The sequence below is a fragment of the Trichomycterus rosablanca genome, chromosome 22, assembly GCF_030014385.1.
Source record: "Trichomycterus rosablanca isolate fTriRos1 chromosome 22, fTriRos1.hap1, whole genome shotgun sequence".
Taxonomy (NCBI): domain Eukaryota; kingdom Metazoa; phylum Chordata; class Actinopteri; order Siluriformes; family Trichomycteridae; genus Trichomycterus; species Trichomycterus rosablanca.
Genome location: NC_086009.1, coordinates 20,620,518 through 20,643,165, shown reverse-complemented (window position 1 = coordinate 20,643,165; position 22,648 = coordinate 20,620,518). Strand labels below are relative to the sequence as shown.

General features: G+C 44.0%; 1 protein-coding gene across 1 annotated transcript in view; it reads left to right on the top strand.

Moving 5' to 3' along the window:
- unc5a (unc-5 netrin receptor A) overlaps nt 1-22,648 on the top strand; it is a 159,017-nt gene that overhangs the window by 63,781 nt on the left and 72,588 nt on the right. Inside the window, exon 2 of the mRNA XM_063018420.1 lies at nt 11,597-11,818. Within this exon, the coding sequence (XP_062874490.1) occupies nt 11,597-11,818 (222 nt within the window). The remainder of the gene's footprint in view (nt 1-11,596; nt 11,819-22,648) is intronic.

The following is a 22,648-nucleotide window of genomic DNA, read 5'->3' as shown; positions in this document are numbered from 1 at the left end:
ATCATCAGTCAGTGGTGTGGTGATAATCATCAGTCAGTGGTGTGGTGGTAATCGTCAGCGATGTGGTGATCATCAGTCAGTGGTGTGGTGGTAATCGTCAGCGATGTGGTGATCATCAGTCAGTGGTGTGATGATTGTCAGTGATATGGTGATCCTAGGTCAGTGGTGTGGTGGTGGTGATCATCAGTGGTGTGGTGATTGTCAGTGGTGTATAGATTGTCAGTGGTCGTGATCATTAGTGGTGTGGTGATGATTGTCAATGGTGATTGTCAGTAGTGGTAAACATCAGCAATATGGTGATCATCAGTCAGTGGTGGTGATTGTCAGTGATGTGATCAATGTGTTAATCAAACCTCCCCCAATAGGAAGTACAGAATGTAAACAAACAAGTTGCTCCAGCCTTTACAGGCACTAAGTTTATTATTGGCTGCAGTAGATCTGGTACTCATATCCTCATTTTACCCTGGATGCCCTTCCTGACACGTGGATTCTTTCCAGGCTTGGGACCTGCACTGTGAGCGCTCTGACAAGTGACTCTCTCACCCACTCTCTCACCCACTCTCTCTCTCACTCACTCTCTCACCCACTCTCTCTCTCACTCTCTCACTCACTCACTCACCCACTCTCTCTCTCACTCACTCACCCACTCTCTCTCTCACTCACTCTCTCACCCACTCTCTCTCTCACTCTCTCACTCACTCACCCACTCTCTCTCTCACTCACTCACCCACTCTCTCTCTCACTCCCTCACACTCTCACTCACTCTTTCACTCACTTACCCACTCTCTCTCACTCACTCACCCACTCTCTCTCTCACCCACTCTCTCTCTCACTCACTCACTCTCTCACTCACTCTCTCTCTCACTCTCTCACTCACTCACCCACTCTCTCTCTCACTCACTCACCCACTCTCTCTCTCACTCACCCACTCCCTCACACTCTCACTCACTCTTTCACTCACTTACCCACTCTCTCTCACTCACTCACTCACTCACTCCCTCACACACTCTCTCACCCGCTGTCTCACCCGCTCTTTCGCTTACTCTTTTACCCACTCTCTCACTCAGTTATACTGACTGAAATCAGTTTTGAATCGGAATAAATAAAAGCGCCACCATTCGTCTCTATTATAACACTATTTTTTTTTTTTTTTGACATTGTTGATTATTTTTGATCTCTCCGGGGGATTTTCTCATTATTTTAGGGGGTTCTGTTTTCTGTCTTATGTTCCATGGTAGAATCGTGCGCCCTCCGTTCCCTGTCTAATCGGGACGCGTTCGGGTTTCGTTGACACAGTTTCAGCCGCCAAATCCTGCGAGGAGTGTAAAGAATTAAAGTTCACATGCGACAATGTGTAGAAATGAGTGCTATTATTCACTGGGACGTGTGTGTGTAATGTTATTATACTAATGCGCTTCATCCTGCGCACTGCTCTCTCCTGACAGTTATGCATTATTTTATGGTTTGTCTGCATAAACCACCGGCCGTCTTTGACGTGATGAAGTCGTGGCCCGCGCCTCCTCGCTTCAGCCGTTCATTTAGCTCCAGTCAATTACAGCAAGACAAATAAAGCTTTTTACGTGGCTGTTTTGTTTGCTGTTGAATACTTAAGCGGCTCTAAGTCTGACTGATGTCGCCCGGGCGGGCGGCTGGCACCTAATACACTCGCCGCTGTTTTATTTCCACCGTGCTGGAATGACCGAGAGGTCGAGCGGTGCCCGGAGAGCGGCATCTAAAGCTTTTCATTATGACCCATTCTAGCGGCGCTCAATTTATGCACCTCTTAGCAACGGGAGCCGCTAAAACAGACGAATCCGCTCGTTAGGACGGGCATCTAATGTCTAACGCGTTCTGCTCCTCGGGACCCGCGCGGTTCCTCCGGCCTGCGCTGCAGAAGCGGCGCGGCGTGTCTCGTTAGCGCGTTCGGCTCTGGCACGCGCAGCTAGATGCAGGATTAGCGCCCGGGACGCTCTCCAATCCAAACAATGCGTCACCGTGTCTTCTCTAAACATCCCAGATAGCGATCTGATGACGGGGAGTAATCGTGCAGCCCGACGCGGTCGTGTCGCAGAAATAAGTGGATTTGCTTTTGTTTGTTTCTGCACGCCGATTCTTTTAAGAATTAATTACATTGTAATTGTACATTGTCTGGCTGAGGATCATCTTCAAGCCTGACATTTTAGGATTTGAATCGATGATGTTGAGCTTTTGTTTTTTTGTTTTATTCGGGGTAAACTCGAGCAAGCGAACGTGTGTATTGATCAGAAGAATCTGCACGAGGAACTGAAGCGTCTTGTTTTCCGGCTCGGTGTGTAGGAGGAGCAGATTAACTCAGGCCTCAGATTCCAGATTTTAACCTGCTGCTTTAATCTCGTTCTGATGTGTTTTTATTTCCCCCCACATTCAAGTATTTGGACGTGTAATGCTTATGGGCTATGACAAACAAGGCGGTGAACACACGGAGAGATGTATAAACAAAGGTATTTAATAATAATCAAAAACAAGACGGGAATACATAAGACACAGATACAAATGTAACTAAGCTAAAGGCTAAACACAGAGGAACTATGCTAAATGCTAACGCTAAATCTAAACACTAATCTAAACATACAAGAATCATGCTAATGCTAACTGCTAATCTGAACATACATTAACTAAGCTAAACACTAAACATGAACTAAGCTAATACCATGGAACGAGACAGAACTAGATAAGGCTGAACAGAGCTAAACAGAACTAAAGCTAACTGACAAAGGGTTAGGCTAACAAACACAGGCTAAACAGGCTAACTAGATGAAACAGAGCTAAACAGGCTAAACAAGATTAAATGGGACTAAACAGAGCTAAACAGGGTAAAAAGGACTAACACGACAAACTAAACAAACAAACCAAAACAAGGTGAAACAGGCTAACGGACAGAAAATGGACAGAAGTCAGGCAAACGGACAGAAAATGGACAGAAGTCAGGCAAACGGACAGAAGCAAACAGAGTTCAGATGCAAAATCCAAGACAAACCAGAGGCAAGTACAAGGCAAACCAGATCAGATCAAAATCCAAAATAGTCTCCACTGACCGTTCCCTAGCTCCCCTCTTAAATATCATTGATGAAGGGCAGCAACCAACAATAACAGGGGCGTTGGCTCAGGACTGAGCGTGCTCTTGGAGAGGTGGGCGTGGCACATAAACACAGTTCCTCTGGAACACAGAGGCTCAAATCGTGACAGGATTCCTGACCGTGAGCTTGTCTGACGTCCTGTTTCAAAAAACAAATGCTATTAATATATAGCGACCTCTGTGTGATCTCAACAGCGTTAACAACAGCCACTCTTCTGAGAAGGCTTCTCACAAGCCTTCAGAATTTGAAGTATGTCTGTGGGGATTTGTGCCCATTCTATCAAAAGAAAACCAGTTCATTCTCGTCTCTCTCTCAGGCCGCTGGAGATTTTTGGTTTTTAAACCGAGCTTTTCTTCATGTCTTCATAGAGCTTGCTCTGTACACAGGGGTACAGTCATGCCAGAACAAGTAGGCCCTTCCCTAAACTGTTGCTGTACACTGTAAACATGAACATATCATAGTTTTCTGTTCACATGAGCCCTCGATTAATCAGGTATTTGCGCACACATTAAACGATATCGTACCGAACTGCTCCTGCCTTTGGACCCTTTAGAGCTAGAACAACAAACACTTCTCTGAGAAGTTTCTCACTAGAAGTATGAAGAAGTATGTCTGTGGGAATTTGTGCCCATTCAAAAGAGCTTTTATATGGCCGGGCACTGATGTTGGTCGAAAAAGCCTTAGCCGAGCTTTTCTTTATGGTTTTCTTGAGTTTGCTTTGTTCACAGGGGTACAGTCATGACAGAACTGGAGAGGACCTTCCTTAAACTGCTGCTACAAAGTCGGAAGCATATGATTTCCTTTATATAACTGATTTATCACACTTGTTAGTAACTGTTCTGGCTAAAACACATTAAATTCATCGATTAGAAGCGGCGTCTTAATACTTTTGTCCGTATAGTGCATCTTTATCTGAGGAATATAAAAAAATAACAGCTGGGATGGATGCGGCGGGCGGAGCTGTCAACAATCCCACCATCGTTAGTGAACGCATGAAGAATTTCAGCTTGTACGGGGGGAAAGAGACCCAAAAAATTAAGGAAAGAGGCAAAGATTGAAGAGATCGACGTAAATAAAAATACAATCGTCAAAGAGCTCAAAAAAAAAAAACACTTCTCGATAACATCAATCATTATAAAAGGAAAAACTCATGAGTGTAGAGGACGGACTCGCACCCGTCATGAAAAATCACCCACGCCGAGGCGGCAGCGTCGTCGTCGAATCACTGGAACATGAAATGGTTTAATATTCCGGGGTGGTAAGTTTAATGAAATTAAACTCGGAAGGCATCGTGAGGAGCTGATGGTGTCATAAAGGCGACGTTTATGGCCGTCGTCCATCACGCCGATGCAAATTCCGCCCGCCGATCGAGCGCCGGCGCGGAGACACGGCGCTGATAAAAGACTCTAATTGACTTTGAAAGGTTACACCGAGCGACAGGGTACCTGTTTAGCCCGGAGCGGACGTGACCTTCTCTGCTTTTGTCTGCCGCGTAACGAGGTACGCGGAGGGACGATTCGGGTCGCGCTGTCGGGGTCGGACGTGCGTTATCGGGATCCGCTCATGATCGCTCGCTAGGTGCTTGTGCTAGACTGTGGCTCTCCTAGGCCTGCATGGTTCACCAGAGTGCACAGGGAATTTAAGCATGTCCGTATTAGACACACAGACAAACCTCCAGACTGACCAGTGTAGTGTAGAGCTTCAGTATAAGGCCAGAAGTATTTGGACACCCGACCGATCACATTTTAAGCATTTAGTGGACGCTTTAATCTAAAGTGACTTACAGTATACAGTCTAAGCGATTGAGGGTTAAGGGCCTCGCTCAAGGGTCCAACAGTGGCAGATGTAGCCTAATGGTCAACGTACTGGACTAGTAATCGAAAGGTCACTGGTTCAAACCCCACCTTTGCCAGATTGCCAGTGTTGGGATTTGACCCAGCGACCTCCATCTTACTAGTCCAGTATCTTAAGCACTAGGGTACAAACTGCCTCAGTAATTAAACAGAGCGACGTCTGTGTGACCTTTTCATCTAGAACAGGGGTGTCAAACTCATTTTCACCGAGGGCCACATCAGCATTATTGTGGCCCTCAAAGGGCCGATTGTAACCTATCCTGCTGTGATTGCAGTCACATTGCTGTTTTTCTTGGAGGCTGAATTCTGCATTTATATTGTCCTACTTTACCACAGACACGGCCTCATAACACAAGAGACGCACCGGTTTTTCTTCCTGAAGCACAAACTTGTTTTCACTTTCATTAAATTTCCTCTTTATGCTCAATTTTCTTAATTATCTTCTTGTACATTTTAGGATCATGTGTAAATATGTGTAACATCATATACTGGCGGGATGTGTCACTTTGCAGGTCACAAAATCAGCCTGCATTTTAAAAGATGCAGTTTATTTAGGATTTTACAGTGTATTTTTAAGACAATCATTCTGCCCTCACTAATAGTTTATCCCCCTTTCTCAGCTAGACAGACAGACAGACAGACAGACAGACAGACAGACAGACAGACAGACAGACCAACAGCTCCCTTCAGAATACAGTCGGTTTATTTGCTCCCCAGCTGTGTGCATCAAAATGAAGTAAAAATACAAACAATAAAAACAATAAAGAACCTAATACAGTAAAAGCACACAGCTGTAGTCAAGTGTTACATCTGGTACAATATGAGATTTGACCAAACGTAAAATAACAAGTTAAAATTGTGTGTAAAGATACTAATTGCTATAGTAACGTAACAAAAGTATTTAATGACGGTAAGTTTGTAACTAAAACGCTGTGATATACTCACTAAACATTTACTAACAACTGAGAATATAAACGCCACTACTTACAGACGATGCTTGGGTATTATATTGCGATATAATTATTTGTATTTATTTATTATTGTTTACGTTACTAACTACGCTACCCTGCGTTCTTTTGCCGTAAAAGTCACATGGCTTCTTAGCGAAGGTTAAAGTTAGTTGCCATGACTACAATGTCACGTTGTCTCTTAAAGGCGCAGGAGCGCATTAAATTATAAGCGCGTCTCTGTAACGACTCGAACCATCACAACAATCATACAGTCGTTTAAGCTCTCGCGGGCCGGATCAAATGACGCGGCGGGCCGGATCTGGCCCGCGGGCCGTGAGTTTGAAACCCCTGATCTAGAACAACCGCCGCTCCGCTGAGAAGGCTTCTTGCAAGACTTTTAAACTGTGCCTGTGGGAATTTGTGCTCATTCAGAGCATTCAAAAGAGCTAAGAATGGAAAAGGACCTTCCCTAAACTGTTGCCGTACATATAGAAGCATATTATTTCCTTATATCATTTATTTATTATACATGTGAGCAATTAATAGCAAAACTTCTACATCTAAAGGTTCCATCTGAATCTAAATGTCTAGTCAGTTCATTCAGTCCTGATGAAAATTCTTCACACATCAAATTAATTGGATTTATTTATTTTATTATTAGAAGGAAACTGTGGATGTTAGAAAAGATTTTTCTCTTACGGTCTAAATATAAACCCGGACGTTTTTCCTATTCATTATCCGTGACAATCTGCCGCGAGCTGTTTATTTCGTATCCCACTGACACTTCTCCACATCTGACTGCATTATTTACATTCAGTGTGGAGACGGTCTGTTCGTCACGTCACATTTCTGTTCATCACCTTCACACCACGTCTTATTCAGACCAGGAAACTCTGCTTAATTATTTTCTCTTTAATTCTAGATGATAGTCTGTGTCAGTGCGCTCTCGGTGCAGGTCTCAGGCCCGGGTAAATAGGAGGGATGTGTCAGGAAGGGCATCCGGTGTAAAAAACGTTCCAAATTAAACATGCGGATCAGGCGCCCAGGTGGCGCAGCGGGATATTCCGTGGGAAGCCTTTGGTCAGAAACTCGGCATTGCCACCGGTCGGCTGGGCGCCATCTAGCGCAGTGGTCCCCAACCACCGGGCCATGGACTGGTACCGGTCCGTGGGCTATTTATTACCGGGCCGCACAGAAAGAATAAATAATTTCACTGCTTCTGTTTCGGGTGTTATTGTCTTATTGTCACCCCTAGGTGGGAGCACCGTCTCGTTGCAGCAAAAACAGCTCATTTTACACTGTTTGTGAGCAATATTATTAAATAATATTAAATCCTTCCTTCCCCACCCATCCGTAAAATTATGTCTTATATGAAACCGGTCCGTGGTGCAAGGTTGGGAAATGCTGATCTAGCAGGCATAATTGGCAGTGTCTGCAGGGAGGGATGAATATGTGGGCAGGGTCTTCAAAACGCTGTGTAAGGACCCTGATTGGTGGATAGAAGCACCTGTGCAGAGTGCATGGGTGGAAAAGGGTTGGAAAGGGCGGGTCGGAGGAGGTGTGAGCAGCAATATACCCACCTTGACTGTAATCTGTATATATATAAATGCGGCTCAAAAGTCAGATTGACGTACCAGATCTGTCGAGGACGGGATTTAAGAACAACCGCTTTTAGTGCTCTCGGTCAGCGGGTACTGGTGTGGAGAGGCGGAAGGGTGGAGTTGAAACGTTGAGGTTTATGGATGTGGTCAGGGAGGACGGGGCAGAATGACGAATGATCCGGTGTGGCGCCCCCTAAATCGGCGCTTTGTTCAGCGCTCGGCTTGAGCGGTGCAGTAAAACCTCATCAAAGTGTGAATATGAGACGAATCTGCATTAGTGTGGAATAAGCGTCAGATCCAGGGTTACAGCTCCACATGTATCTGTGTTTATCTGGATTCTCCTCCCTGTTTCACTTTTAAACTTGTGTTACAGCTCCAGCTTCTGAGAAATGGTGAGAATCAGAATCAGCTTCTCCCAGAGTCTAAAACGCTTCTGGTTGAAAATAAAGCTTAACGTGGTTTAATGTAGTAAAAGAAGGAGACAGGAGCACTAAACTTCTCTTCATTATTACTGCTCATAAGTTCCTCCACTAATCACATTCCTCACTCGCTGTTTTACTACAGTAAGTCACGGTAAGCTTTGTTCGTACGGCCTGAGTTGCTTTTATTGCGTCGTATCAAACAGTCTCATTGGAGGAGTTTGAAAAGGTCAGACCAGTTCTGAGCCTTTGAGGTTATTTATGTGACTTTAGAGCTGGTGTTGGTGCTTTAGTTTGGTTTATAAGGCACTATGGATCATTTATAAGCTTCTTGCTTGTTCATCAGGTTATGATCTGTGTTTAGGGTCTGTTAACCTGTTTAATGGAGAATATGGTCTGTAGTGTCTGGGTTTATGGAGCTGGTGGTTCCTCTGATGGGTGTGAGGTCTGTTTTGTGGGGTTGTTTGGACCTGTTTTTGGAAATATTTGTCTTTGGCTGTTGAGTTAATGGCCTGTTTGTTTTGCAGCTTTGTTTAGGGTTCTGTTTTGGGACTAAAGTGCTTTTGAGTTGTTTGTGGGGGTCCGTGGAGATTCACACTGCTTGTTTTGGTGCTGTGGAGTCTCTTTATGAAGCCACTTTGGGAACTGAAATTGTTTTTGAGGTTATAATGATCCAATCATGTGACTTTGGCTCTTTGTTGGGTGTAAATAAGTCCGTTTAAGAAGCTAATTTGGAATATGGGAGGTTTGTTTGTATGGTTAAGCTCTAGCTTTAGGGTTTGTTTATGGGTCTGCGGGGCTGTTCGTGTTGCTCCGTGGGGCTTTTATTGTTGGGATGGGTCGTGCCGAGCCGAGTGCGTTCTGGAAAGCAGAAGTGACACACTTTAGCGGCTGTGGCGGGAATCAGTAGCAGCTGGGGCTTCGGTACGAGACCTGATGGGGGGCGACAGGGGCCGGCGGCTCGTCTTCTGGGTCCAGCGGTCGGCAGCTGCTGTACAGTGTTAGCGTCTCGCGCCGCAGCGGGCAGGAGGAGCGGTTTTGACGTGGCATTACGCTTCGAATTGTCTGTGCACCCAGCACGTATTTATGACACTTTGGATCTTGACACGAATGCAGAATCCTTGAATAGGTGTCCAAACCAAATCTGATTGGGGTTTCGGGGCTTTCTTTTGCACCATAAGGTGTAAAAACACCAATTTTGTTAGTTCATTACGTCACATTTCTGTTCATCACCTTCACACCACGTCTTATTCAGACCAGGAAACTCTGCTTAATTATTTTCTCTTAATTCTAGATGATTGGGGTCTGTGTCAGTGCGCTCTCGGTGCAGGTCCCATGCTCGGGTAAATAGAAGGGTTGCGTCAGAAAGGGCATCCGGTGTAAAAACTACACCGTATTAAAAATGCAGATGAAAAGTCAGACAGACGTACCAGATCTGTCAAGGCCTGGGTTTAAATATCCAAAATTATGTGGTCATGATGGATCTGTGACTGCATTTTACACACCGAACCAGGCATTACATTCTGAGCACTGCCAGGTGAAGTGAATAACACTGATTATCTCTTCATCACGGCACCTGTTAGTGGGGGGGATATATTAGGCAGCGAGTGAACATTTTATCCTCAAAGTTGATGTTAGAAGCAGGAAAAATGGGCGAGCGTGAGGATCTGAGCGAGTTTAAAGAGGGCTAAACTGTGATGGCTTGACGACTGGGTCAGAGCATCTCCAAAACTGCAGCTCTTGTGGGGTGTGTCCCGGTCTGCAGTGGTCAGTATCTATCAAAAGTGGTCCAAGGAAGGAACAGTGGTAAACCGGCGACAGGGTCATGGGCGGCCAAGGCTCATTTATGCACGTGGGGAGCGAAGGCCGAACCGTGTGGTCCGATCTGACAGACGAGCTCCTGTAGCTCAAACTGCTGAAGAAGTTCATGCTGGTTCTGATAGAAAGGTGTCAGAAAACACAAAGCATCACAGTTTGTTGCGTATGGGGCTGCAAAAGGGGGACCAACACAATATTAAGAAGGTGGTCATAATGTTATGCCGGTTAGACATAGCCACGTTCCACGATTGGCTTCCGTTCAGAAGGCTAAGCTAATGAGATGGATGGAGTTTATTTATTTTTGCGCTGAATTGTAGGGACGCAGTTAAGCGTGTGTGTGTGTGTTGTGGAGGGGGGGGTTACGGTGATAAATGTACAGCGTACATTATGATGCAGTGCCGCGGAGGACCATCGATCAGCCCTACACACAATACAGACATTCATTTGATGCTGTGCGCGGCTAATTTATGCCTCTTTGTCTCATGAATAAATAATCAGTGTTAGGAGGAACGTTCCGGGGGGCGCTGATGCGAGGATGCGTCCCTCACAGCTCCGGCTAATAAAGAGCGCAGACGTCCCGGCGTTTGTGTGCTCTGTGTGTGACGTCACGGTACGAGACGTGAACGTACACGTCAGTGTTTATGTAAAGCGTAAAGCGTACACTATACAGCCGAAAGTATTCTGATGATTAAGTAATAACGTCGTGTTGGATCTGGGGGAGATAAAACAGCGGCCACCCTGACGAGTGAACGGCTAATCACCACGCCGCTAATTTAAGACTCGTTATGTGGACCGTGTCCGGCGAGACCTCGTCCGCGGGTTAATGAAATCTGATTTCAGACGGGGTGGATGGGTGGTTCGACTGAACGGCAGTTCCTCTTGTGCAGTGCCTGGTATTCATCACCCCCCATTGTAGTATTATTCATTTAAAAAAATAGAGGCAGGGTTTAATGTTAGGTAGAAGCAGGCTTTAAAGCAGGGTTTAAGGTTGAGGTAGAGGCAGAGTTTAAGGTAAGATAAAGGCCGAGTTTAAGGTTAGATAGAGGCAGGGTTTAATGTTGGGTAGAAGCAGGCTTTAAAGCAGGGTTTAAGGTTGAGGTAGAGGCATACTTTAGGGCATGGTTTAAGGTTAAACTACAGTCAGATTTATGGCAGGGTTTATGATGGGTAGAGGCAGGTTATAAGGTCGAGATAGAGGCAGATTTTAAGGTTGAAATAGAGGGAAAGTTTGAGATTTGAAGGTTCAAAGGCAGGGTTTATAATGGGTAAAGGCTGTGTTTATGGCAGGATTTAAGGTTGTGGTAGAGGCAGGATTTAATACATGGTTTAATGTTGAGTAAAGGCAGAACTTAAGGCAGGATTGAGGGCAGATAAACAGAGGCAGTGTGTAAGCTGTAGATAAACAGAGGCAGTGGAAGAGTGCTACAGACCCCTAATTGTTGTTGATCTGGTGCAGAAGAGGATAAATTAGCGACTCGTTCTTAATTACGAGGAGCAGAAAAACATTTCACCTAACAAATGAAGCTACAGAGTCAGAGTCGGCGCCTCGTTTATCTTCACATAACAGAAAAAAATCACGGCTGCAGAGCGCACGAACGTCTTCAATCATCTCTCCTCACTGGTCATTGCCACAGCAGATACACCGGATGCCCTTACTGATGCCACGCTTCTATTTCTAGTATTAGTACTTAATTCTTGGTTAGTTCTAGTTTTAGAATCTGGGCTTAAGTCCTGCACTGACAAGTGCACCTACCCACCAACTAGGCTTCTTCACCCACCCTAGCCACCACAAGTTATAGTGTTTTTATTCTTGGTCCCTTCTCTTTGATCCCTGTACAGGAGCGGAACACGCGGCCACGGTGACGCACCCCCTGCCGGCGGCCTTCTCGGACCTGCTGCCTCACTTCCTGGTGGAGCCGGACGACGTTTACATCATAAAGAACAAACCGGTCACGCTGACCTGCCGCTCCACACCGGCCACTCAGATTTACTTCAAGTGTAACGGAGAGTGGGTCCATCAGGACGACCACCTGATCGAGCGCACCGCCGACCCGGCTACAGGTAACGGCTCTAATCTTGGCTAGATCTTGTTTTAGAGCTTTTATCTTGGTTAGTTCTAGTCCTTGTTGTTTTTGGTTAGTTCTAGTTTTAGTACTTTTATCTTGGTTAGTTATAGTTTAGTACTTCATTCTTGATTAGTTTTAGTGCTTTTTGTTGTTGGTTTGTTCCAGTTTTAGTGCTTCAATCTTGGCTAGATCTTGTTTTAGAGCTTTTATCTTGGTTAGTCGTTGCTCATCACTGAAAGTTTCTCCGCCTCAACTTCTCGTCGTGTTTGTTTTCTTCTGGCGGTTTGAGGAACACTGTTAGCGCTGTCCTAGCCGGAGTCGCCGGGGGGCAGAACGGGCACAAACAGGTTTTATAATGACTACACGGACCGGTGCAGTCGAGCCTGGCGTCGCCGTGGCGGTTTGGAGTGACAGCGGGACACGTGCAGAAGCGTTTCGGGCGAGAGGCTTTTATTCTCGGGACGGATGGCGGCGTGTTGAGTGAAAATTTGCTGAGCAAATCGGTGTAAGACGTTCAGACCATATTTTGTTCTGCTTGTACGTGTTTTGTCGGCTTTAGCTCTTTATTTAATGAATAATCGGGTCCCGGAGAGGCAGCGGTGGAGCGCTCGCTCTACAAATAGCCGCGGTGATTACGTTAATGAGAGTTTTTTTTATATGAAAATGGTTTGTGACCTTTTTTATTCTTTCTGTCCTTGCAGCTCTGCTCCTACACTGAGAATATTTATGGAGACGCAGTTTCAGACCTTTATTATTTTAGTTATTTATTTTATTAGTATTTTTTAACCGCCGGTCTGTTCTGTGTGACCAGTAATCACAAGTTCTTCTGTAATCCTTCTCTTAATAAAAACAGAGGCCTAATTAAACCAATTAAGCCCTGTGTGTTATTAAAAACAACTCCAAACCCTCTAGAGGCAGGGTTTAAGATGGGTAGAGGCAGGGTTTAATGTTGGGAAGAGGCATGGTTTAGGGCATGGTTTAAGGTTAAATTAGAGTCAGATTTATGGCAGGGTTTAATATGGGTAGAGGCAGGTTTTAAGGCTGGGCTAGAGGCAGGGTTTAAGACGAGTAGATGCAGGGTTTAAGACGAGTAGAGGCAGGGTTAAGGTTTTGCTAGAGGCAGGGTTTAAGACGAGTAGAGGCAGGGTTTAAGACGAGTAGAGGCAGGGTTTAAGGTTGGGCTAGAGGCAGGGTTTAAGACGAGTAGAGGCAGGGTTTAAGGTTGGGCTAGAGGCAGGGTTTAAGACGAGTAGTGGCAGGGTTTAAGACGAGTAGTGGCAGGGTTTAAGACGAGTAGTGGCAGGGTTTAAGATGAGTAGATGCAGGGTTTAAGATGAGTAGAGGCAGGGTTTAAGGTTGGGCTAGAGGCAGGGTTTAAGACGAGTAGTGGCAGGGTTTAAGACGAGTAGTGGCAGGGTTTAAGACGAGTAGATGCAGGGTTTAAGGCTGGGCTAGAGGCAGGGTTTAAGATGAGTAGTGGCAGGGTTTAAGACGAGTAGTGGCAGGGTTTAAGACGAGTAGATGCAGGGTTTAAGGCTGGGCTAGAGGCAGGGTTTAAGATGAGTAGTGGCAGGGTTTAAGACGAGTAGTGGCAGGGTTTAAGATGAGTAGATGCAGGGTTTAAGGCTGGGCTAGAGGCAGGGTTTAAGATGAGTAGATGCAGGGTTTAAGGCTGGGCTAGAGGCAGGGTTTAAGATGAGTAGATGCAGGGTTTAAGGCTGGGCTAGAGGCAGGGTTTAAGATGAGTAGATGCAGGGTTTAAGGCTGGGCTAGAGGCAGGGTTTAAGATGAGTAGAGACAGGGTTTAAGGCTGGGCTAGAGGCAGGGTTTAAGATGAGTAGAGGCAGGGTTTAAGGTTGGGCTAGAGGCAACCTTAACTGTAATCCTCCCCTTTAATAAACACGTTTAAATAAGTCTAATTAAACCAGTTAAGCGCTGTGTGTAATTAAAAACAACCCTGAACCTTCCCCGGCGGCAGAGGTCTCGCTCTTAACGTCTTCGCCTCGGCCGGATCCTCGGGCAGTCCGACCCCAGTTCGAGTCTCTGCCAGTCGAATCTCACCGGCTTTGTTTTGAATTAAACATGCCTCTTTGCCGGGTTGTTGGCGTCCACCCGGGACGAATTTCCTCCTTTTTCCCGCCCACCGCGTGTCAACCGGTCCAAAACATATCTTTTATTTTATATTTATAGACACTCCGCGCCGTGCCAATTCCCAACCGCCGTTCTTTTCACAGAGTCCATCGGTTTGCTTCAGTTCTCCACCGAAACGTCTCAATCGCACCTCCGGCAGGTTCCACGCCGCTGCTTTTAGCGCCGGGAGCCAGGAAACGGTCAGAAACATACAAATCAAAATCTTACACTTAATAAAGGTTATCAGTGGTGCAACACGATGTTTAGACCGTTGACACTGTGCACTATAGGGCCAAAAGTATTCGGACATGTGATCATGAGCTTGTCGGACTATAAGAACAGACGCTGTTCTGGGAAGGCTTCTGTCTGTGGGAATTTGTGCCTATTCAGTCAAAAGACTGAAGCTGTTAAATGGGGCTGAAGTCATGACTCTGGAGTTTCTTGGTTCCTTAAAGGTAGCTGTAGCCTAGCGGTTAAGATATTGGACTAGTAATAAGAAGGTCCCTGGTTCAAAACCCACCACTGCCAGATTGCTACTGTTGGGTTCTTGAGCAAGGCCCCTTAACCCTCAATTGCTCAGACTGTATATTGTCACAGTACTGTAAGTCATTTTGGATAAAGGCATCTGCTAAATGCGGAAAATGTAAATGTCTTCATGAACAGGAAAGGTCCTTCCCTAAACTGTTGCTGCAAAGCTGGAAGCTTATAATTCCCTTTATATAATTATATTGATTTATTACATCTGTTAGTAACTGTTGCGAAGCTTTCATTCTCTGATGGTTTCGATTATGACATGTAATGCGCAGTGATCGCTTCTTTTCACCTACCAGGGGTGGAGCCTCACAGAGCTCAGTATCACATGCCATCCGTGGTCAGTACCCCTTATCCCTGGTCAGACGAGGTCATAATTGCCTAGTGACGAGGACCCCAGTCCCTCCCTCTACAGCGCCCAGCCGACCGGTAGCAGAGATGAGATTTGAGCTCGCTGGTGCGCTAGTGCCCTCTGGCTACTGTCCTTCACAATGTAAAAACGTCCACGCGAACCAAGCACGTATAGAAACAAAGAGATCTGGATGTGAGACTGTTATTGTCGTAAAGCAACTAAATAAAACTCAGACAATCAGTTCTGCAGGATTTAAACTGGTTTATTAAAAACGAGCGCCACACAGATTTGGAATCAGAAACGACGAACGAAAACCTCCTGCCTGAAAACGCGAACAAATGAATCTAAATGAAGCGGCGCAAAGCTAATGTGGAAGCGCTAATTAGCAGATAAGATCTTGGACAAGATTTAATTAGAAGGTGCTTGTAAAATTCATTAGCGTGTTTGTGAGGAGCGCACGCCGCTCTGAAGGTTTTTAGCGGAGTGCCAGCGTGTCAGGCGGCGTCGTGCGCGCCCACCGTTCTCGGGTACGCCGGAGCGCCGGAGATCAGAGCGGCGGCGTTTAAAGCTGATGAAGTTTGAAAGCTGCGAGTGATTCGGACGGGATAACACGGCCGAGCGTAGCGCCGGCGCACCTACGATGGCAGCGGGATGATGGGTAATTACACCTGGAGTGGAACGAGGGCCGGGCAGGACCGGTTTAGGTAAATGTGCTGTCAGCACTGATTGGTCTCCGGGCGGAGACGTCTTCATCAGGATCCGATTCCTCCGTCTGAACTCCAGACTCAGAGCACAAATAACCAGCTCACAGTAACGCCCCTCACATTAGCACAGGGTCGCCACGGTAACCGTATTACCAGGAAACTGTCAGTTATGGACGTTTAGTTAATGAGAGGTTTAGTGTGGCTGAATTTTACCTGAAATTATTTCTTTTAATGAGCCGTAACATATGAACAGGAAGAGCAGAATACTGACTAATCCACACTAACCTATACTAACCATTACTAATCTGTACTAATCATCAATGAACACAAATACTAACAATTATTAAACATTAATCAATACTAATCACTACTAATCCATATTTATCATTATTAGTCATACTAACCTTACTTATCTATATTAATAATTAATAAACACTGGTCAATACTAACCATTACCATTACATCTGTACTAATCATCATTAATCCACATTTATCATTACTAATAATTACTAGTCCATAGAAATAACCATTACTAATAACTAATACTATAATAACCATTACTAATACATGCTATTAATCAATGAAGTCTAATCAACACTTATCATTACTAATCATTAGTAATCCATACAAATCAATACTAGTCAATACTAATCCATACTTATTATTACTAATCTTAATAAGCAAGAATAATAAAGACTAATCATTACTAATCTATACTATTCCGTTCTAATCATTACTTCTGATTACTAATCCACACTAATAATTACTAATCTAAACTAATAATTGATAATCATGAACACTAATCATTACTAATCCATAGTTATCATTTTTAATCAATACTAACATTACTTAGAGTTTAGGGTTCAGGGTTAATGTTAGAGTTTAGGGTTAGGGTTAGGTTTAGGGTTAATATTAGAGTTTAGGGTTAGGGTTAATGTTAGAGTTTAGGGTTCAGGGTTAATGTTAGAGTTTAGGGTTCAGGGTTAATGTTAGAGTTTAGGGTTCAGGGTTAATGTTAGAGTTTAGGGTTAATTTTAGAGTTTAGGGTTAGGGTTAAGGTTTAGGGTTAATGTTAGGGTTAGGGTTAAGGTTTAGGGTTAATGTTAGAGTTAGGGTTAGGGTTAAGGTTTAGGGTTAATGTTAGGGTTAAGGTTTAGGGTTAATGTTAGGGTTAGGGTTAAGGTTTAGGGTTAATGTTAGGGTTAAGGTTTAGGGTTAATGTTAGGGTTGTTGAGGTTTAGGGTTAATGTTAGAGTTGTGGTTAGGGTTAAGGTTTAGGGTTAATGTTAGGGTTAGGGTTCAGGGTTAAAGAGTTTTATCTATACTAATAATCAATAAACATTACGACGTTTCCCAACGTGTTTCAATTAACCGCTCACAATCGTACGGTGTTTTGGATAAAAGCGTCGGTGGGAATGTAAATAAAATGTAAATCTGAGCCGGACGATGATGTGAATTTATTTGATATTAAACTGAGTTTCTATCAGCGGATCATTTATATTCAACTGATTTATTCATAATAAAAAATACTGAATTAATTACAGATATAAAACCTGACGTGTTATTGATCTTCTTCACGTCTGATCTGTCATTTCTGATCCTCACGCTGAAGCCCGGAGCCGTTCCGTCATGATTAGCACGAGCACTTTTAATGAACGTTCCCGATATAGCAAAGCAAACTGGCGCTGGTGGTGCCCGGCTCTGCCCTCGTGTTAATTAGGGCTTTTTCATCTTTTTCATGATGAAGAGAGAGTCCGGGCCCCGGGGCCAGAGTGGACGGACCGCTTGAAGCACTGAATTATGGGTGATTGTGAAGAATTTACCAGATCTGTTGCTGCATTGTCCGTTCTCTCTGTGCGCTGTAATGATCCCCGTCGTGACTTTAATACCGCTGATTAAATGTGACTGTAGGGTTTTGGGATGCCCTCTTAGAGGGTGGAGACCTACCCCCTCTCGCCCTACATTCAGTAATTGAAGCATAAAGAGCAGCAGTGACTCTACAGGTAGTTAATCTTAGCCTTGCTCCCACTAAATTGAAGTAGTTTATCATTTATTAAGTTTATTTTTTTTTTTATTATTATGAAGTGGGCGCACAGGTGGCACAGAGATGTCCGAATCTCAGATGTGCTATGGGTTAGCACATGGTGGTGGTGGTGGTGGGGCTTGAACCAGCAACCTACTGATTACTTGTCCAGTACCCTAACCACTGAGCAACCACCAGGATAAATCAATTGATTTAGGGTTAGGGTTAATGTTTAAGGTTTAGGGTTAATGTTAGAGTTTAGGGTTAGGGTTAGAGTTAAGGTTTAGGGTTAGGGTTAATATTTTAGGTTTAGGGTTAATGTTATGGTTTAGGTTAAGGTTTTAGGGTTAATGTTTAGGGTTAATGTTAGAGTTTAGGGTTAGAATTAATGTTAGGGTTTAGGGTTAATGTTAGAATTAGGGGTTAGAATTAATGTTAGGGGTTAGGGTTAGAGCTAAGGTTTAGGATTAGGGTTAATGTTTAAGGTTTAGGGTTAATGTTATGGTTTTAGGTTAAGGTTTTAGGGTTAAGGTTTAGGGTTAGGGGTTAGGGTTATTGTTATAGTTTAGGGTTTAGGGTTAATGTTAGAGTTTAGGATTAGGGTTTAGGGTTAATGTTAGAGTTAGGGTTAGGGTTAATGTTAGGGTTTAGGGTTATGTTAGAGTTTAGGGTTAGGGTTAGGGTTAATGTTAGAGTTTAGGGTTAGGGTTAGGGTTAGGCTAGAATGAGGGGTTAGGGTTAATGTAAGAGTTTAGTGTTAGAATTAATGTTAGAGTTTAGGGTTAGAATTAATGTTAAAGTTTAGGATTAGGATTAATGTTAGAGTTTAGGGTTAATGTAAGAGTTTAGGATTAGGGTTAATGTTAGAGTTTAGGTTTAGGGTTTATGTTTAAGTTTTTAGGGTTACGATTAATGTTAGAGTTTAGGGTTAGGGTTAAGGTGTAGGGTTTGAGGTTTAGGGTTAATGTTAGGGTTTAGGGTTATGGTTTGGGGTTTAGGATTTAGCACAAAAGAAGACAAACCTGATATGAAGCACCTGGACGGTAAAGCCTCGGGGGGTCGAGGGGACTGAGAAACGTTCTCTGTTTAATCTTACATTTATTTAATACTTTTTTTTTAATTAAAGGTTTTAATTCTATCGTATTTGCCGTGATTTAATGAAAAACAGGAACATTTATTATGATTTTTTTACTCGTTCTTGCTCAGGGGCGATGTGTGTGTGTGTGTGGGGGGGGGGGGGGGGTAGATAATTTTGGATCAGATTTTAATTTAATACTCTGGCACCAGATCAGCTCCCAGCATGCCAGTGGGCCCTTTCATGACCCCTGTGATTTTCACAAAACAGTAACATTTAATTACTGAGCGAGATGGTTTTTCTTCTCTCGTTGTTTAATTGCTCGTGTTTGACACCGGGGAGGAGAAACTGGAGCTAAAGTTTTGGGACGGGAGTTACTTTTACAGCCCGCAGACTTTCTCCTGACTTCTGTTCGGGTCGACTTTAAACCCTCTCGCTCGTGCTGGTGATTATTAGGAGGAGGATTTTCACTCTTGGCATTACTGTCGTCAGCAGCGAGTTTAAAAGCCAAATCGTTTCAGTTTAATTGGTAACGAGATGCAGAAATAATGACGTCGACTCACCGGTTTATTTTTACAGTGTAGGTGGATGTTTTTGTGTTCGCGTCTCATATGGGTTCATCAGCCGGAGTTTATTTATTTATTTATTTGTTGGACACAGATCATAACCATTTAATTAAAGGAACCCAATTTAAAGTTTAGGGTTAATGTTAGAGTTTACGGTTAATATTAGAGTTTAGATTTAATGTTAGAGTTTAGGGTTAATGTTAGAGTTTGGGGTTTAGGGTTAGGTTTAATATTTAGGGTTAATGTTAGCGTTTAGGGTTAGCATTTAGGGTTAGGGTTAATCTTAGAGTTAATGTTAGAGGTAAGGGTTAATGTTAGAGCTTAGGGTTAAAGTTTAGGGTTTATTGCTAGAGTTTGGGTTTAGGGTTAGTGTTAAGGTTAGAGGTTAGGGTTTAAGGTTTAGGGTTTATTGTTGGAGTTAGGGTTAGGGTTAATGTTAGAGTTTAGGCTTATGGTTTAGGGGTTAGGATTTAGGGTTAGGTGTGAGGATTTAGGGTTTGGGTTTAGGGTTAGGATCTAGGGTTAGGTGTGAGGATTTAGGGTATGGGTTTAGGGTTAGGTGTGAGGATTTAGGGTTAGGATTTAGGGTTAGGTGTGAGGATTTAGGGTTTGGGTTTAGGGTTAGGATTTAGGGTTAGGTGTGAGGATTTAGGGTATGGGTTTAGGGTTAGGTGTGAGGATTTAGGGTATGGGTTTAGGGTTAGGGTTTAGGGTTAGTATTTAGGGTTAGGTGTGAGTATTTAGGGTTTGGGTTTAGGGTTAGGATTTAGGGTTAGGTGTGAGGATTTAGGGTTTGGGTTTAGGGTTAGGATTTAGGGTTAGGTGTGAGGATTTAGGGTATGGGTTTAGGGTTAGGATTTAGGGTTAGGTGTGAGGATTTAGGGTATGGGTTTAGGGTTAGGTGTGAGGATTTAGGGTTAGGGTTTAGGGTTAGGATTTAGGGTTAGGTGTGAGGATTTAGGGTTTGGGTTTAAGGTTTGGGTTTAGGTTTCTTTATTTATTTGTCAGACGCTGATCGTAACCATTTAGTTAAAAGAAACCCGACACTGAGATGATCTGAACCGTTTGGGATTGGAACGTTTCCTCTAAAATGCAAATAGCGGCGACGTAAACATGATATTCGGGCTAATGCGCTGGTGGAGGACGATCAAGCAGGCGTTTAGGAGCAGCCGATACGTTTATACGCTGCACGCTAATGAACAGGCGGAAACCGGAGAAGGAGCGAGCGGCCGGCGGTAATGGGCTCGTACCACCTGCGGGGCATCGATCGGTAGCGATGCGGCTAATTGATAAGGCGTTATTAGCGGCGTTCGAGGTAATGGGCTTTGTATTTCATCCTGTCTGTGTGGGTGATTAGGATCAAGGGTTGGCGATGAGGCACCAGAAACAGATGGCAGGGTCAGTGATACTAGTAATCCACACGCCAAACTGGCACATTACCCGGCTTCGGCGGGTCGGCGGGTCGGAGCCCACGGTTTACGCTGCGCCGTCGTCCGTCCTGCAGATTCATTTACACGCGGCAAACAAAAACACGACGTTTAGTGAGATGTTCCACACGGGGTTTGAACTGCAGATACAATGGAGGAAGTTCCGAAAAGGTGATGAGAAGGTCGCTAGAATTAGTCGCACCACAGAAACTGTCGGGCCCTTAAGCAAGGCCCCTAACCTCCGAATGCTAGTTTGTATAGTCTTGTAAAAAATAAAACTTCTGATTTTTCCTTCTGAGCTCCAAAACAGAATCTTTATTAGGGGTGTGAAGTTCGGTAAGGGGTTGCAGGAAGCATTAACAGTCATGTGACTCCAAAAATCCATAAAGTTAAGAAGCAATTACAGCCAATAGTTTGGGTTAAGGTTTAGGGTTAGGGTTAAGGGTTAGGGTCAAGGTTAAGGGTGAGTGTTAAAGCTTAGGTGTTACGGTAAGGGTTTAGGGTTGAGGTTTAGGATCAGTGTCAAGGGTTAGAATTTAGGGTAAGGGTTAGGGTTTAGTGTTCAGGTTAAGTGTTAAGGTTGAGGGTTATAGTTTAGGGTTGAGGTTTAAGGTTACATTATGGTTGAAGGTTAGAGTTAAGATTTAAGTTGAGGTTAGGGTTTGGGTTAAGTGTTAAGGTTTAAAGTTAGAGACTAGAGTTAGGATTAAGGTTTAGATTTAGGAGGGTTAAGGTTAGGGTTAGAATTAAGGATTAGAGGTTGGGGTTAAGATTTAGAGTTAGGGTTAGAATTAAGGGTTAGGTGTATGGTTTTGGTTAAGGTTTAGAGTTTAGTTTTCTGGTTGTGTTAATGTTGAGGGTTACAGTTTAGGGTTAGGAGTTAGGGTTTAGGTCTAAGGTTTAGGGTTAATGTTGGGGTTTAGGGGTTAGGGTAAGGGTTTAAGTTTAGAGTAAGGGTTAGCGTTTAGGTTTAGGGATTAGTCTATAAAGATGATTCTCACCTCCTTTTCTCCTCAAACAACCAAACGTTAGTAACGTACTCTAAGGTTAGGGTTTAGGATTTAGGGTTAGGGCTGATTTTTAGGGTTAGGATTTAGGGTTGAGGTTTGAGGTTAGGATTAGGGTTAGGGTTTAAACAGCCAAACGTCAGTGATGTAAACTGCACTTATTTCTGATTGGTTCACAGTAACCGGTGGGTTAGGGTTTAGGGTTAAGGTTTAGAGATTAGGGTTAGGGTTTAGACTGTAATGATGATCCTCACCTCCTACATCAGTGACATACTCGTTTCTGATTGGTTCACAGTAACCGGTGGATATTTTTCATGCCAAATCTCATTTTGATTTCCACTTTTATGATGCACAACTCGACTGGGTCTCGCTGGTCACATGACACGTCATCTCACTCTAAAAAACATCCTAATTGTGTAAAATCTGCTCTGTGAACTGAATCAGAAGCTGACAGACGCCGAGTCATCTGCTATTAATGCGGTCATTTCCGCTTCCCCCGATAAACATCGACGGCGAACGTCCATCTCGCCCGGCGCGGCGTGGCGTCCACTCCTACGCAAATCCGTTTCAATTCAGAACCAGAGCTCGGAGACAGGAAGTAATTATTCTTCGTGTTCTTGTTGTTGTGTAGCGGCTGCGCCGGAGCGATTCGCAAGCGTTTATTTTTTATCAGGAGTGAATTTACTGGAACAGCACCGAGCTGTCAGCACCGCAGCACCAGCGCCGCAGCACCAGCGCCGAGTCGTAATCGCAGCGTTCACACACTTTTACACACATTCACACACATTCACATGCTTTATTACCTCAGACTGGTTTCAGGATAATAAATTACTGTTTATTGTTACCAAACAAAAGCTTCAAAACTAAAACCTCCTCATTCAAGTTTAGCCTGAAGCTTCAACATCAACCTCATGTTTGGTTAAAAGCATTCTGGATTCTGTTTGTTCCAGTTATGCTGTCTTACCGATGTTCAGAGCTTCAGGGTCAGTAATCTTTGATATCTGGTGAAA